Below are 17505 nucleotides of genomic sequence, written 5' to 3'. Positions count from 1 at the left end.
ACCTGACATTCCTTCTCCAGCAGTAGAAGGTCCTCATTTGAGAGCTCCTCCAGGTATGAGTCCAGCAACTCCTCCACATCACCCTCCTCCACCTCATCCAAGCCGACAGTCTTCGAGATTTCAACGATGTTAAGTCGTGCTTTCGATACATCATTAGTCACGCTGAAGCCCTTGTAGCCATGAACAAATTGAGGGCAAAGTTTCCCCCATACACCTACCAATCATACAGGAACAGGTGACTTCCTTCCAAAACTCCTTAACATTACATAGACCATTCATAATTATCAGCTCAACGGGACTTTAGTCCGGTGAGCTTATGTGATAGAGCAATGTCCGTAGGTAAAGACAGCCACTCAGTGGGGTTTTCAGTCAGAGTTAGTGAGTGAGTCTGTAAATGTAAACATGGGAAATACAGTGTGTAATGTGTAATTACACTTAATGTAAAATGTGACTTCAAGAGCTCAAATCTTCATACCCCTCCCGCTAAATCATGCACACTTCACAAAGAAGAGGGGAGAGGATCACACACATGGGAGAGGGGGAAAGGGTCACACACAGGGGAAAGGGGGAAAGGATCACACACAGGGGAGAGCAGGAAAAGATCACACACAGGGAGCGTGGGAGAGGCTCACACACAGGGGAGAGGGGAGAGGCTCACACACAGGGGAGAGGGGAGAGGCTCACACACAGGGAGCGTGGGAGAGGATCACACACAGGGGAGAGGGGAGAGGATCACACATAGGGGAAAAGATCACACAAAGGGGAAAGGATCGCACAAAGGGGAGAGGATCACACACAGGGAGCGTGGGAGAGGCTCACACACAGGGGAGAGGGGAGAGGCTCACACACAGGGGAGAGGGGAGAGGCTCACACACAGGGAGCATGGGAGAGGATCACACACAGGGGAGAGGCTCACACACAGGGGAGAGCAGGAAAAGATCACACACAGGAGAGAGGGGGAGAGGCTCACACACAGGGGAGAGGGGAGAGGCTCACACACCGGGGAGAGAGGAGAGGCTCACACACAGGGAGCATGGGAGAGGATCACACACAGGGGAGAGGCTCACACACAGGGGAGAGCAGGAAAAGATCACACACAGGAGAGAGGGGGAGAGGCTCACACACAGGGGAGAGGGGAGAGGCTCACACACAGGGGAGAGGAGGAGAGGATCACACACTTGGGAGAGGGGGAAAGGATCATACACAGGGGAGAGCAGGAAAGGATCACACACAGGGAACGTGGGAGAGGATCACACACAGGGGAGAAGGGGGAGAGCATCACGCACAGGGGAGAAAGGGAGAGCATCACACACAGGGGAGAAAGGGAGAGCATCACACACAGGGGAGAGGATTACATACTGGGGAGAGTGGGAGAGGACCACACCCAGTGAACAGTGGGTGAGGATCACACACAGGGGAGAGGGGGAGAGGATCACACACAGGGAAGAGGGGAGAGGATAACTCATAGGGGAAAAGATCACACAAGGGAGGGAATCACACAAAGCGGAAGGATCGCACAAAGGGGAGAGGATCACACACAGGGGAGAGGGGAGAGGATCACACATGGGGGAAAAGATCACACAAGGGAGAGGATCACACAAAGGGGAAAGGATCGCACAAAGGGGAGAGGATCGCACACAGGGGAGAGGATCACATAAAGGGGAGAGGATCACACAAAGGGGATTGGGGGAGAGGATCACACACAGGGGAGAGGATTACACAATGGGGAAAGGATCACACACAGGGGAGAGGATCACACAAAGGGGAAAGGATCACACAAAGGGAAAAGGATAACACAAAGCGGAGAGTGGGGTTGTTCACACACAGGGGAGAGGGTGAGACACAGGGAAGAGGGGGAGATGATCACTCACAGGGGAGAGGATCACACACAGTGGATAGGGGGAGAGGTTCACACACAGGTGATAGTGGAAGAAGATCACACAAAGGGGATTGGGGAGAGAGGATCACACACAGGGGAGAGGGGAGAGGATCACACACAGGGGAGAGGATCACACAAAGGGGAAAGGATCACACAAAGGGGAGAGGATTGCATAAAGGGGAGAGGGGAGAGGATCACAAACAGGGGAGAGGATTACACAATGGGGAAAGGATCACACACAGGGGAGGGGATCACACAAATGGGAGAGGATCACACAAAGAGGAAAGGATTTTATTTTTTTTATTTTTTTCACACAAAGGGGAGAGGATCGCATAAAGGGGAGAGGATCACACAAAGGGGAGAGGGGGAGAGGGTCACACACAGGGGAGAGGATCACATAAAGGGGAGAGGATCACACAAAGGGGAGAGGGGGAGAGGATCACACACAGGGCAGAGGATCACACACAGGGGAGAGGATCACACACAGAGGAGAGGATCACACAAAGGGGGGAGGATCACACACTGGGGAGAGGATAACATAAAGGGGAGAGGATCACACAAAGGGGAGAGATCCCACACAGGTGATAGTGGGAGAAGATCACACAAAGGGGATTGGGGGGAGAGGATCTCACACACAGGGGAGATGGTCACACACAGGGGAGAGCGGGGTTGTTCACACACAGGGGAGAGGGGGTGAGACACAGGGAAGAGGGGGAGAGGATCACTCACAGGGGAGAGGATCACACACAGTGGATAGGGGGAGAGGATCACAAAAAGGGGAGAGATCCCACACAGGTGATAGTGGGAAAACATCACACAAAGGGGATTGGGGAGAGAGGATCACACACAAGGGAGATGGTCACACACAGGGAAGAGCATCACACACAGGGGAGGGGATCACCCACAGGGGAGAGGGTCACACAGGAGAGCAGGGGAGAGGATCACACACAGGGGAGAGGATCCCACACAGGTGATAGTGGGAGAGGATCACACACAGGGGATTGGGGGAGAGCATCACACACAGAGGAGAGGGGAGAGGATCGGTTTGGGGGGGGGGGGCGTGGTGGGGTCCGCCACACTCCGACAGAGCCCATGTCCTCGCCCCATCTATATAAGGTGGGGTGGGGTGAGGCCGCCCACGTACTCATCCCACCCATACAAGGAGGGACGGGGTGAGGCCGCACACGACAGAGCCCGCGTCCTCGCCCCACCTATATAATGCGGGCGGGTAGAAGCTCCCGCATACTGGCCCCACCTATATGAGGCAGGGCATGGTATTGTTTCATGCCGACAGAGCCCGAATGGTCACCTCACCAATATAAGGTCGGGCGGGGTAAGGCGTCCCGCCGACAGAAGTCACGTCATCGCCCCACCTATATAAGGTGGGGTGGGGTGTGCCGCATGGTGACAGAGCCCGCGTCCTCGCCCACTTATATAAGGAGGGGCAGGGTGAGGCCATCCGTGTCCTCACCCCGCCTATATTAGGTCGGGCAGGGTGAGGCAGCCCGCGTACTCACCCCACCTATATAAGGCGGGGCGAGGTGTGGCCCCCGCTGGCAGAGCTCCAGTCCTCAACCCAGCTATACAAGCCGGGTTGGGGTGAGGCCGCACACCGACAGAGTCCTGGTCCTTGCCCCACCTATATAAGGCGAGGCGGTGTGAGGATACCCATCGACAGAACTTGGGTCCTCTTCCCACCTATATGAGGTGCAGCGAGGTAAGGTCGCCTGCTGAGGTGAGGGTTGGACCACACTTAATCTCCACTAGAAAGGGTATATATCACCTTTAACTTGCAAGACACAGTTTCTCATAAAATATAGTTGAGAGTGAAAGACATAAAAACAATACAACACCTAAAAAGGTCAAATTGATGGACATCCATTATTATTTCCATCTCCACTTCACCATTAAAGGAAATGAGTGAGGATTTTTCACCAACCTTGAAGCAAATAAGGTGAAGAATCGCTGCTTCCTGATGTGGTCTCCAGAGTCCAAACAGTCAGTGAGGGTTGCCACATGTTTATCGCTGAAAAATAATCTTCACATGCACAGCAAACAAAAATGAAATTTATCATTGAGCTTCTTGGTCCTCAATCATATTCAGATTGGTGGACTTATTTACGAGAATAATTGATGGCCAACATTGTGGTGAACGACATCAAATCCAAAAGATGTCAACACACTGATCAAAATAATTTGCAAACGCAAGGCATGCTGTCATTTGCCTTTTTCTCAGGAGTGGCTTTCGTCTGGCCACTCTCCCATTAAGTCTCAATTTGTGCATTGCTGAAGTTCTCCCATCTCATATTGGAACTGTGTAGTTCTGTCAGAGTGGTCATTTGGTTCTGGAGTCATCTCCCTGACCAAGGTCCTTGTTGAGCGGTTGCTCTTTTTGGTCGGACGGCTAGCTCTAGGAAGAGTCTGGGTGGTTCCATATTCTTTCCATTTCCTAATGTGGTCTTGTGAACCTTTAACACTCCAGAAATTGTTTTATACCGTGTGTGTGTGTACGTGTGTGTCATGTTTTTTGTGGAGTTCTACTGGACCTTTATGATATGGAATGTAATGCACCAAAATGATCGTTATGGCCCCATGTGTTCATTAGGCTAATTAACTACAAATAATGCGGAATAATTCACAATGTTTTAAACACGCGCCATGTCAAGGTGTATAGAGCAGCTTAATCGGTCCTTCCATGGCATGGCATTCTGATTACAAAATTAACAAGAAAAAGAGCAATCAGAGATTGCAAACCCTCGCCAGGATGTATTTTCATTGTTTTTAAAAGCTTTTGTGTGAAAACAAATATGGCGGCCGAACCACGTGACCGATGACGTCATTATTTTATTTTTTTTCTAAACGAATTAATTCCTAGATTATGCTCAATAAATTTCATCTTGATCAGATGAAGTTTTATACTCGTCGAATTATGACGTCATAATGGAGGCACCTATGACATCATAATTAACATATTTTATTCCACATAGAGAGTTCTTTACAATGAGCCATGTCTCAATTTTTTCGATTCAGCGCTTTCGGAGATATGGAGGTGCAAGGTTTTTCGGGTTTTCCAAGATGGCGGCCGAACCACGTGACCTATGACGTCATAATTATGACTAAAAAATTCTGCAGGTGAAGTTTCACTTATGGTGAAAATTTCCTGTCAATCGGATCAACGGTTGCAGAGAAAATCATATTTATTCTTTGCGGACAAACAAACAGACAAACAAATAGACAAACAGACAAACAGACAAATGAAAAATCGGTCAAAGACCGAGAACTTGCCGGAATGTACTTTTTTTAAATCTGCCATTTTGGACAAATATGGCGGCCGAACCACATGACCGATGACGTCATCATTATTTGTTTTCTAAACTAATTTATTCCTACATTATGCTCAAGAAATTTCATCTTGATCGTATGAAGTTTTGTACTTGTCGAATTATGACGTCATAATGGAGGCACCTATGACATCATCATTAACATATTTTATTCCCCATGGGGAGTTATTTACAATGAGCCATGTCTCAATTTTTTCTATTCAGCGCTTTCGGAGATGTCGAGGTGCAAGGTTTTTCGGTTTTTCCAAGATGGCGGCCGAACCACGTGACCGATGACGTCATCATTATTATTTTTTTCTCCACCAGTTTATGCCGACATGGCGCTCAAGAAATTGCATCTTGATTGATTGCGCTCAAGAAATTGCAATTCGAATTATCGAATTATGACGTCATAATGGAGGCCTTGGCCCTAGATAGTTAAAAATTGGGCACAGTCTATTCCAGGGCAAGACAAATATGTGTGTAAATTATGGTGATTCTATGTGCAACGATGTAGACGTAGTACTGCGCACAAACAGACAAACAGACAGATAGACAGACAGACAGACAAACAGACAGACAGACAGACAGACAAACCAATCAACCAACATCCTTGCCGGAATTTTTCCGGCAAGTGACAAACAAACGGACTCAAATGCCATACCCTCTCCTCTGGCGAGGGTAATAAGGAAAACAATGATAACATTGTGACAAAGCATATATTAATTCATACTTATAATGTTAACAACAATAATAACAGTAGTATAATTTGGCTGTGAAAATCGCGAATGTATTGTTATGAATTTGGGGTAGGGGGGAATATCTAGATCCAGGTAGATCTGCATAGGTAGGTGCTCCGATGATTGTGACAGAAGAACCATCTCGATGCACAGTAAGTAGAGGACCTGTCTGGACCGAATGTCGGATTAAGTGTGTACCTGTGATCATACGAGGATGATCCTGTGATAAATAGTTCTAGGAAATAAGGATAAGACTCCATTGTATGTGAAACCTGTGATCTACCCTTTGCACCTTATGGCAACACACCACATACATTAGATAGATCAAAGTGCATCACATTAATTAATTCCCCGTCCGCCACAACAATGACTGACTGGAAAGACAAGCAGGAAGCGGCCGCACAGTGGTACACCATGGCGATCAAGCATTGACCAGGCAGGCTGAGAGCCACGCCCAGGAGAACGTGTGATTGGTCGGGGAAGGGACAAAAAGCCTCCCGTGATTGGGGGTAAGGAAGGTGAAGGAGCGACACACTGATTGGCCATCGACCGATGACACCTCGACCAATCAGTGAGGAAGGCGCAAAAAAAACTACCAACAAGCTACGCACTGGTTGGAGGAGAAGCGCCGGTGACGTAGAAAGGCACAAAAGGTGACGTATAAACGAGGCACTGGTTGGTAGAGGGGGAGGGGGGCTGACGTCACACAGCGAGTGACAAAACGACTCTCTCGCCGGCATTTTCCTCTTTTCCCTTGGCCTCTTGATCTGGACTATGCCTTCGTGCTGGACCTGTTCTTGCCTTTGGACTTTGGTGGAGAGACCAGCGCCGACGATCATCCTCCCCTGTTGTCCGTGCTCCTCGTGCCTGCGTGCTGTGCTGTGTGGTGCGGGACGGACCGTGCAGAGAGAGGTGTTCGCGCCAACGCCCAAGCGGTTCACGCCAACCGGACCGCGGTCGGATGACTGCGCTTGGAGCTGACCATCCCGGACAATTCCTGACGACTACATCCAGACATATAAGCCCAAGCACAAGCGCGCACACAACAGTTCTTTTAATTTATTCTCTTCCCTCGTCTGTGTGAAAATCTGTATGTAAGAGCGCTCAATAGGGGGTTTCGTTTTTATCGTGGCATTCCATTGTTCTCGGGTTCCGTAAAAATTAATCGTTTCTTGTTGAACATAATTCCGTGCTCGGGTGAATCTAATCACTTCGCAGGTGAAGACTGCACGGGGCCGACAGGTAAGCGCGGCATCCTCCCCCAATCCCCTGGCTCGTGTGTCAATCCACCATTTAATTGGAAACGCCTTCAAGTAAACTTGAGTCCATCCGCGATCCCTCGGTCTTAACCGAGGGGCAATCGCGCGACAAGTGGTGTCAGGAGTGGCATCTGGGCCCGACGGACAGTTTTTTTGTCCGCGGCGGGAGATCGACACAGTCGGGCGTACATTGCACTCAGCATTGTGACGCAAAAAATTTCATAGTCAGAGGCGCTTTAAAATTTTTTAGTCGATTGGGGTGCACGAAGCACGACATCGTGGTTCGGAAATTTAAAAGCTTTGGATTTTTCTGAAATAAAATACGCGAGCGGGAAACGCTTCAGCCAACGGCGAAATGAGCCGATTGTAGATGGGGTGGAGAGCAGGAATGGAACTTCCCCCGCCGTGGGGACGGCCGCGATACCCGACCAGATTTGGGATCGATTCTTTTGGAAGATAGAGGGAATTAAGGATGACATGAATGCTCAGAATAAGCGATTAAATAACAGCATTAAAGCTGAGAGTGAGCGAATGGAAAACAAAATGGATGCTCAGAGTGAGCCGATAGGGGGATTGAATGAAAGGCTGAATGCCCAAAGGAATGACATGAATGCTCAGAGTGAGTGATTCTAAAATAAAATTGATGGATTGAAGGAAGAATTGGAGCGGCAAATTGATGGATAAAAGGAGGGATTGAAAGAACAAATTAAAGGAATGGAAAATAAAATTGATGGATTGGAGTTGGAGAGGGAAATGGAAGGGATGAATGAGCAAATGAATGAACAAGGGAATGAAATAAAGGAAAGGGATTGAACAATTGGAAGGAAAAATTGGGGAAATGGCACAGCAGCTGGGGGAACGAATTGATGGCATAGAAGGGAGAGTGCAGAACCAAATGACGGACAGACTGGGGGAATTTGAGGTTAAAGTAGAAACTAAAGTGGGGGAGATGGAAAAATCCATGGGGGTGGAAATTGAACTTAAACGGGAAGAATTAATGTCAAAAATAGAGGAGGGCATGACCCAGGCTGTCCGAATGGGGGAAAAGTTGGAGGATAGAATTAGTGCCACGAATACCCGAATTGATAAAGCAAATGGAGACCTGGAGGGCTATCGGGGCCGGGTGGATGCCAGAATGCGACAACAGAGTGAGGAATGGGGACTCCTTAAACAACAAGGGGGTGAATTGGCCGAAGAGGTAAAAGGGTTGGAAGCCCACGTAATGGAGCAGGAGCAGGGGTTAATTGAGAAAGGCCTGTGGGGGCCGCAAATGGATAATGAAAGGGTGAGTGATTTGATGCAGGAGCGACTGGAGACCTGGAACAATACCATCAAAGCCTAGGTTGTTCGGGTCCAAGAAAGCCTAAGGGAAGAGGTGAGTCGGTCCGTTAAGCATCTCCAGGATCAGATTAAGGTGACCCAAGAGACCCTCACCACGAGCCACATTTGGGCACCAGAGACTCCGAAACTGAATACCCAGTTGGGGGGGGGGGGGGGGGTTGGCCCCGGGCTGGATTTGGACAGAGAGGAATCAGGGAATAGAGTCTCTGGAAAAACAATCCCCCTTGTACATTTTGATGGGTCAGGGAGCCTCGAGGCTTACCTGACACAATTTGAGTGCGTATCTCAGCTCAATGGTTGGGGAGAGCAGGAGCACATGGGGAATGTGGTGGTAACACTGCGGGGGTCAGCCGCAGACGTGCTAAACGTAGTCCCAGATGGATATTGACCAGCAAGGCCATCTGCAAGGCCTTGAATCACAGGTATGGGACAGGGGCAAGGTGCGACCTGGTCAGGGCACAGCTGCTGCATCGTAGGCTAAAAGCCTAACGAGACGATGCAGGAGATGGCTCAGGATATTTACCAATCTGTGAGGATAGCATACAGAGACCTACCAGCACAGGCATGGGACAAGCTGACGATAGAAAAATTTATGGCTGCTCTTCCGGACCCTGAGGTCCGGACGCTGGTGGAGATGCAGGACCTGCCCACTGTGCACCGGGCGGCAAAATGCGCGGCGAGACTGACCTTTTTGAGGAGGTCGAACCGCGCATCAGAGAGGGCACCTGTGACGGTACGGCAGGCAGAGGTGCGGGATCAGGAGGAGAAGTCAGAGGATGTCATAGGCCGAATGTTAAGGGGGATCAGCCGCCAGCTGACGAATTTGACCGGGGGTAAATTTGCAGGGGGTGAGTCACGGCAGTTTGGTCCAGGTTTGCCATCAGGACGACCTGATTTTCATCGGGTTGGGCCGGGAGTAAGGGGTGCTCCGCCTGGGTACCAGAGGGGTCCGTTCATGGGAACGTGTTTTAGATGTGGGAGAAGAGGGCACATGCAGAGGGATTGTCGGCAACCACCTGGGCCACCACCTCCTAACAGGCTTCACAGCCCAGAAAGGAGGGGGCCCCCAGTGGGTCCACAGGCACCAGAAAGAGGACCACCACCTAGGCCAGGGCCTGTCGCAATAGAGTGTTTGGGAAACTAGAACGAGCCGAGCATACAGGGCCATGCTCGGCTGGCAAGTGTGTGGAGAAGCGCCCTCCTTTGGTGAAAGTAGTGAATGGCGGAAAAATTGGCACGAGTAATCTAAGGGTTAGATGCAAAATTGAGGGAGAGTTTCATGAGGCTGTGGTGGTAGTTCGATGCAAAATTGAGGGAGAGTTTTGTGAGGCTGTGGTGGTAACTGGAGCCAGTGACACCATTATCAATCCGAATGTGCTAGACCAGAGTGTTGGAGGCTGGGATAAAATTGATAGGGTAGTAGGACACAGCCTCCAACAGGCTACGGGGGCGATGGCGCCAATATTGGGACGCGGAGTGGTGCGGATGGAGTTGGGTGGTCTGGAGGTCAACGTGGTGGCATGGGTGGCAGAGGTGTGCGATCAGTGTTTGCTGGGATTGAGTTTCCTGGTGGAACACGACTGCCAACTAGACCTCGGGCGTGGTCATATGTGGTTGGGCGCTGAGAGGCTGCAGTTGGTGGGACTGGGGAATGACGAGGAGGTTCAGGGGACGTGGCTAGAGGTGCCAGGCACTGTGACCGTGCCTCCCAGGTCCGAGACAGTGGTGATGGTGGTGTTAGCAGCAGGTGCTCAACCCATTGGCCAGCTGGGGCTAGTGGAGTCGTGGTCCTCGCAGGGGACCGAGGGATTGATGGTGGCTCGCACCCTCGTAGACACCCGTGGGCCTATGTTGGCAGTTAGGCATGTCTCAGGGCGGAGCCATAGTAGCCAAATGCAGTAGTGTAGTAGAGGTCACCGGAGGAAGTGGATCCACATGCTTGCCAGTACAGCCGGAAAGAGGGGAAAATTTGGGGAAATGTGATTGGCCCGAGGGAGTGCGGGACACGATGACACGCTCTGAAGAGGGCCTAACATCAGAGCAGGTAGAGACATTGCACAATTTGGTTGGTAAGAACTTGGATGTTTTTTCTCTCTCTCCCGAGGATGTTTGTACGCACGAGTCTCGTCAGCCACCAAATTAGTACTGGCGAGGCTCGGCCTGTTCGCCAACCACCACGGCGGCTCCCTTTCGCTAACAAAGAGGAAGCAGAAGAACAGGTGAGCAAAATGGAAAAAGCCAGACAGACTTATCGAGCCCTCGGTGAGTCCTTGGGTGTCACCCATTGTGCTGGTGAAAAAGAAGGATGGGACCACTCGGTTCTGTGTGGACTACTGCCAGCTCAATCACGTGATTCTCAAAGACTCGTATCCCCTGCCAAGGATTGATGACACCCTCGATGCCGTTTCAGGCCCAAAATGGTTTTCGACATTGGATTTAATGAGTGGTTATTGGCAGGTGGAGATGGAAAAAGAGGCGAGAGAGAAAACAGCGTTCACCACAGGAAAGGGTCTCTGGCAGTTTGTAGTCATGCCCTTTGGATTGTGCAATGCCCCTGCCACGTTTGAGCGTCTGATGGAACGTGTTGAAATTGGTTTACCATGGCAGACTTGCCTTGTCAATCTGGATGATGCATTGGTCCACGCTCCCACATTTGAACAGGCTGCTAAAAAATTGTCAGAGGTATTTCAGAGGTTAAGGGGTGCTGGGTTGAAATTGAATCCGAGCAAGTGTGAAATTTTCAGGAGAGAGGTGACTTACCTGGATCACGTGATTAGCGAGCGCAACGTGGCCACTGATCCTGGAAAAGTGAAATCGGTAAAACAGTGGCCCGCCCCCAAAAATGTAAGGGAAGTCAGAGGATTTTTGGGCCTCTGCTCTTACTACAGGAGATTTGCAGCAAATTTCGCAGAAATTGCAAGACCCTTGCACAAATTGACGGAGAAAGGAGCCCGATTTATATGGTCAGAGAGCTGCATCGAGGCATTCAGTCACTTAAAACAACGTCTGGTGGAGGCCCCAGCTTTGGCATACCCGACGGATGATGGCAATTACATCCTGGATACAGATGCGAGCCAGGAAGGATTGGGAGCTGTGTTGTCACAAATGCAACAGGGAGTTGAGCGGGTTATTGCGTATTACAGTCGGGCACTTTCAAGGCCCGAGCGAAATTATTGCGTTACCCGCAAAGAACTATTGGCCCTACTGTCTGCAGTTGGACACTTTCACCCTTACCTTTATGGGAGGGAGGTTGTGATCCGAGTGGATCATGCCTCCTTGCAATGGCTTCTTCGGTTCAAAGAGCCAGAGGGACAAATTGCAAGGTGGCTTGAGAGGCTGCAGCAATATAATTTCACTGTGCAACATCGGCCCGGCAAAGCACATGCCAATGCAGACGCTCTCTCTCGGTGCCCCTGTTGGGAGACACAGTGCAAATTTTGTAATAGACAAGAAGCCAAGGATCCAATTGGGCAGGATCAAATTGATGCATGCCTATATGCAGCGGGAGTGACCAGGCAAACTTTGCCACAACCCCCACCTGAATTGGGCGATGTGAATTGGCAAGAGAGTCAAAGGGAGGATCCTGTTTTGGGGCCCCTTTTTCATTGGCTAGAGGAGGACAAAAGACCTTCTTGGGAGGAGATTGCTCCACACGGGGCCCAGGTAAAGGCCTATTGGGCACAGTGGCAGATATTGGGGTTGAAAGAGGGCTATTTGTTCAGAAAGTGGGTGACACCAACGGGCGATGTAGCTTCCTGGTTGATAATTGTACCCAACAAATTGAAGGAAGTGGTTATGGGGCACGTGCATGGGACCAGGACAATGGGACATTTGGGCGTGGCCAAAACGTTGTCCAAATTACGGCAGAGGTTCTACTGGGTGAATTCGGGCAGAGACATTCAAAATTGGGTGAGATCCTGCGACCTCTGCCACAGGGACCCCCACGTGTGCGCAAGGCCCCGCTCCAGGTGTACAATGTTGGAGCACCACTCGAGCGGGTGGCAGTAGATGTGGGGCCCCTGCCAGCCACCCGCCGTGGGAATCGGTACATTATGGTGGCAATGGACTACTTCACCAAGTGGCCAGAAGCCTACCCATTGCCCAACCAGGAAGCCCGGCTGGTAGCTCAAGTTCTAGTTGAGGGATTCTTCTCCCGATTTTGCGTCCCACGGGAGCTACACACTGACCAGGGCCGGAACTTTGAATCCACCCTCCTGCGGTCGGTGTGCGAGCTCCTCTAAATTCATAAGACCTGGACGACCCCCCTGAGGCCTCAGTCGGATGGGATGGTAGAGAGGTTCAACCGGACACTGTTGACACAATTGGCCCTCTTTACATCTGAAAACCAACAGGATTGGGACGAGCACCTTCCCTTTATATTGATGGCATACCGGACCGCCCAGCATGCGACCACTTGGTGCACCCCCGCCTTGTTGATGTTCGGTAGGGAGATGCGAGTCCCCACAGATTTGTTGATGGGACCGTCACCAGGCGAACCGGGTGAGCGAACTGTGGAAAGCTATGCAACCAATTTGAAAGCGAGCATGGAAAAGGTTCATGAGTTTGCGAGGAAGCAAATTGGCTTGGCTTCTTTGCATATGAAAACGCGGTATGATGCTCGGGCTCACACACCTCGGTTCCTTCCTGGAGACCTTGTTTGGCTCTACTGGCCCCGGAGAAGGAAGGGGGTGTGCCCAAAACTCACCTCACCTTGGAAGGGCCCGGGGTGGTGCTTCGACAGGTGACTGATGTGGTGTTCAAAATTCAGATGGGCCCGCATACCCTTCCACAGATAGTTCACGGGGATAGATTGAGCTCCTACATGGGTCGGGAGGCTCCTGGGTGGATTGGAAGGGTCAGGGGGAAATTAGGTGTAGTGGATGGCACTCTTGGACCCAACCAACCTGTAACTACTTGCACTTGAGGTAAGTGTTTGGATGAGTACTGTCCCAGGCTTCAGGACTTGCTTGTTAAATTGGGGACATGTAATTTGGAGAAGGGGGCGGGTGAGAGTGATGGAATGGCCGGTGAGGGGGATGGAATGTGTGCCACACCGTGTCTTGTGGGTGGCGTTTGTTTATGTAGAGGTGTTGTGTTTTCATGTGGTCGTGAGGGTGGAGATTATGGATGAGAGGTGATTATTGTGTATTGAAATGTGTTTTGTGAAAATGGTTTCAAATATGAATATGGAATTTCACATGATGGCAGGCCATGGCAACCTTTTGTAACATCTGCTCTTGCAATGTGGTGGAGAATTGAATGGCAGCGGGGGAGGAAATGTGTTTTGGGGATTTTGTGGGTGGGGAAGGTGTGCGTGTCCGCACGTACAGATCAAGCTCTGAGGAGCGATGACTGCGGCCTCCCTCTGCGGCATGACCCCTGACAGCCAATGGTGACTGAAAATTGGAGCCCGTCAGTAGAGCGTCTGTTTGGGCGCCCTGGGGTAAGAGACTCCTGGCGACCCGTGTGAGCTGCGCTGAAGCAGGAGGCCAAGGAGTCCGGTGTGTGGAGACCCCCACCGGTGGGGTAACGGCGGAAAGGGCTGCTTGACTGTCACGGGGCCTAGAGGTAAAGGGGGGAGGGGCAATGAACTTGTAAGACTTGTTTTTGGACTGTGGGCACCACAGCCTGAAGCGCCACCACCATCTTGATTGTGCGGTACCTCCTCGCTGCCTCGTTGAGAGAAACACACACATGTATATATGACATCAATGCCATGGTCCTGCAGGGGGGTGTGGAATAAGTGCTTTGTTGACTTTTGAAATGTGTTTGGTTTAGGGAATGTGTATGAGTTGTTATGGGTTTGTGTTGAATGAATGTGGTCGAAATCCACTGGGCCGTCACTCACCTGTAACACCAGGACAGGGCCCGTGGAAATTTAAGGGTGCATTGGGATGGCCCCGCAGGTAAGGTTGCGTCTTGTGGCATCCACCGGGGGGACGTGGTCTGTAGGAAGGGGTTGTATAAATGTTTATCGAGTTTTTGAAGTTTTTACAATTCTTGAAAGTTTGAATAAGGTTAAGTTTGTGGTTAAGGTAGTTTTGCGTGTTGTTTGCTTCCCTTCCTCCACAGGAACGACGAATCCTAATGATTGTAAATATTTGAAATGTAAGGTTGTTAAGGGGGTTAGCATTGTTAAGGAAAATAGGTAGGTAGCTTCAGCTCACTTCCCACAACTCTCCTGCTTTATTTCATAGGTTAATTAAGTGTGAGATAGTAAGTGCTAAGACTGGAATGGTAGTGCCTGCAGTGAACCTTGCAGGGGCTACAGTTCCGGGGCGGGTGGGGGGGGGGGGGGGAGGGGCTGTGTTATGAATTTGGGTTAGGGGGGAATATCTAGATCCAGGTAGATCTGCATAGGTAGGTGCTTCGATGATTGTGACAGAAGAACCATCTCGATGCACAGTAAGTAGAGGACGTGTCTGGACCGAATGTCGGATTAAGTGTGTACCTGTGATCATACGAGGATGATCCTGTGATAAATAGTTCTAGGGAATAAGGATAAGACTCCATTGTATGTGAAACCTGTGATCTACCCTTTGTCCCTTATGGCAACACACCACATACATTAGATAGATCCATTAGTGCACTACATTAATTAATCCCCCCTCCGCCACAACAATGACTGACCGGAAAGACAAGCAGGAAGCGGCCACGCAGTGGTACACCATGGCGATCAAGCTTGACCAGGCAGACTGAGAGCCACGCCCAGGAGAACGTGTGATTGGTCGGGGAAGGGACAAAAAGCTTCCCCGTGATTGGGGGTAAGGAAGGTGAAGGAGCGACACACTGATTGGCCACCGACCGATGACACCTCGGCCAATCAGTGAGGAAAACGCGAAAGAACTACCAACAAGCTACGCACTGGTTGGAGGAGAAGCGCCGGTGACGTAAAAAGGCGCGAAAGGTGACGAGTAAATGAGGCACTGGTTGGTAGAGGGGGAGGGCTGACATCACACCTCGAATGACAAAACGACTCGCTCGCCGGCATTTTTCTCTCTTCCCTTGGCCTCTTGCTCTGGACTATGTCTTCGTGCTGGACCTGTTCTTGCCTTTGGACTTTGGTGGAAAGACCAGCGCCGACGATCATCCTCCCCTGTTCTCCGTGCTCCTGGTGCCTGCATGCTGTGCTGTGTGGTGCGGGACGGACCGTGCAGAGAGGGGTGTTCGCGCCAATGCCCGAGTGGTTCTCGCCAACGCCCGAGTGGTTCTCGCCAACCGGAGCGCGGTCGGACAACTGTTTTTGGAGCTGACCATCCCGGACAATTCCTCACGACTACATCCAGACAGATAAGCCCAGGCACAAACGCACACACAACAGTTCTTTTAATTTATTCTCTTCCCTCGTCCGTGTGCAAATCTGTGTGTAAGAGCGCTCAATAGGGGGGTTAGTTTTTATCGTCACGTTCCATTGTTCTCGGGTTCCGTAAAAAATAATTGTTTCTTGTTGTACATAATTCCGTGTTCGTGTGAATTTAATCACTTCGCAGATGAAGACTGCGCGGGACCGACAGGTGAGAAGGCGGCATCCTCCCCCAATACCCCGGCTCGTGTGTCGATCCGCCATTGAATTGGAAACGCCTCCAAGTAAGCTCGAGTCTATCCGCGATCCTCCGGTCTCAACCGAGGGGCAATCGCACGATAGTATAACCCACGCCTCACCCAGAGCCATAGAAAACCAGAGTTTGGCGAACTTAACAATAGGCGCCATGTTGTTGCTCAGCTGGTCACATGCGGGTAGCGTTAATTTAATTACATGCTATTGGAATGTAGTTTTGAGACCTTTAAGATCCTTTAGAGTTTAGACCTTTTTTTTTTTTTTACAGACATGACTTTTGACCCTCAGATCCTCAACATTTTAGACCCTCAGAGCTTTAACTTTACACCCTTATTGAGAGATCCCTTTTGACCCATTAACCCCCTTTATATCCTCGATACCATTAGTCACTTCAACCCCTCAAGACCATTAAAACCCCATTACATTCTCAAGACCCTTAAGACAATTTAGACCCTCAAGACCCTTTGCTATGAGCCTAGCTTTTTAATATTTGAATGCACCAAGCATGCCAAGTCACATAGACAAGGTTTCTTAAAACTCAGCTTGGATTTACTGAGCCAAAACATCCCCATAACATGTCACATTCCATGACTTTTCATGATTTTCTACAGTAGTAATATTGCTTTCATGCATGTAATGTATGATCCACTCCTGATCATGTGTGGTCCCATATATGTTGTGATGTATGCAACATGTGAGAGGGGTCATGTGAGATATATGTTGTGATGTATGCAACATCAGACCTCACCGTCAGGAACGTATAACAACCGGATACGGATGTACACGTCACTTCCAGGTTGGCAGGCCTGGGGTGACGATGTGCTTGCTGGTCACACAATAAAATTCACTTTGAATTGAGCTGAATTGGTGTTCTTTTAAAGGAGCCACACATGTAATATCATGTAATATTGCATGGAATATGCATGTTGGCACGTACAGACCAGTAAATCCATCTTTGTCAATTATAAACTTATTGAACGTAGGGATTGTCACAATAAATGATCATTTGAAAGCATCCCAACATCTTCCTTTAAATAATGGTTGTTCCCTGTCCATCTCAGCATCCATTTGCAATGATAGTGTATGTTGATTGATTCCGTGTGAATTTGACCAGTGAAATATGAAACATTAAAACCACACACACACACACACACACACACACACACACACACACACACACACACACACACACACACACACACACACACACACACACACACACACACACACATACTCTCTCTCTCTCTCAGACGCAGAATCATGAGTGGATCATACATTACATGCATCAAAACAATATCACCACTGTGATATGAAACTTCACGGAATGTGACGTGTTAGTGTTATGGGGATGTTTTGTGTCAGTAAGTCCAAGCTGAGTTATAAGAAAACTTGTCTATGTGACTTGGCA

General features: G+C 49.9%; 2 protein-coding genes across 2 annotated transcripts in view; one reads left to right on the top strand and one right to left on the bottom strand.

Moving 5' to 3' along the window:
• Positions 1 to 3897, bottom strand: part of LOC137426005 (voltage-dependent L-type calcium channel subunit alpha-1D-like) — a 545673-nt gene extending 541776 nt beyond the window's left edge. Inside the window, 2 exon segments of the mRNA XM_078775346.1 lie at positions 3 to 214; positions 3819 to 3897. Coding sequence (XP_078631472.1) covers positions 3 to 214; positions 3819 to 3897 — 291 coding nt within the window.
• Positions 1 to 17505, top strand: part of TSEN2 (tRNA splicing endonuclease subunit 2) — an 841321-nt gene that overhangs the window by 274648 nt on the left and 549168 nt on the right. The window lies entirely within an intron of this gene.

This window comes from Myxine glutinosa, chromosome 4 (assembly GCF_964187855.1).
Source record: "Myxine glutinosa chromosome 4, kmMyxGlut1.1, whole genome shotgun sequence".
In the NCBI taxonomy this organism is placed as follows: Eukaryota; Metazoa; Chordata; class Myxini; order Myxiniformes; family Myxinidae; genus Myxine; species Myxine glutinosa.
This window is presented reverse-complemented; position numbering and strand designations above follow the sequence as displayed.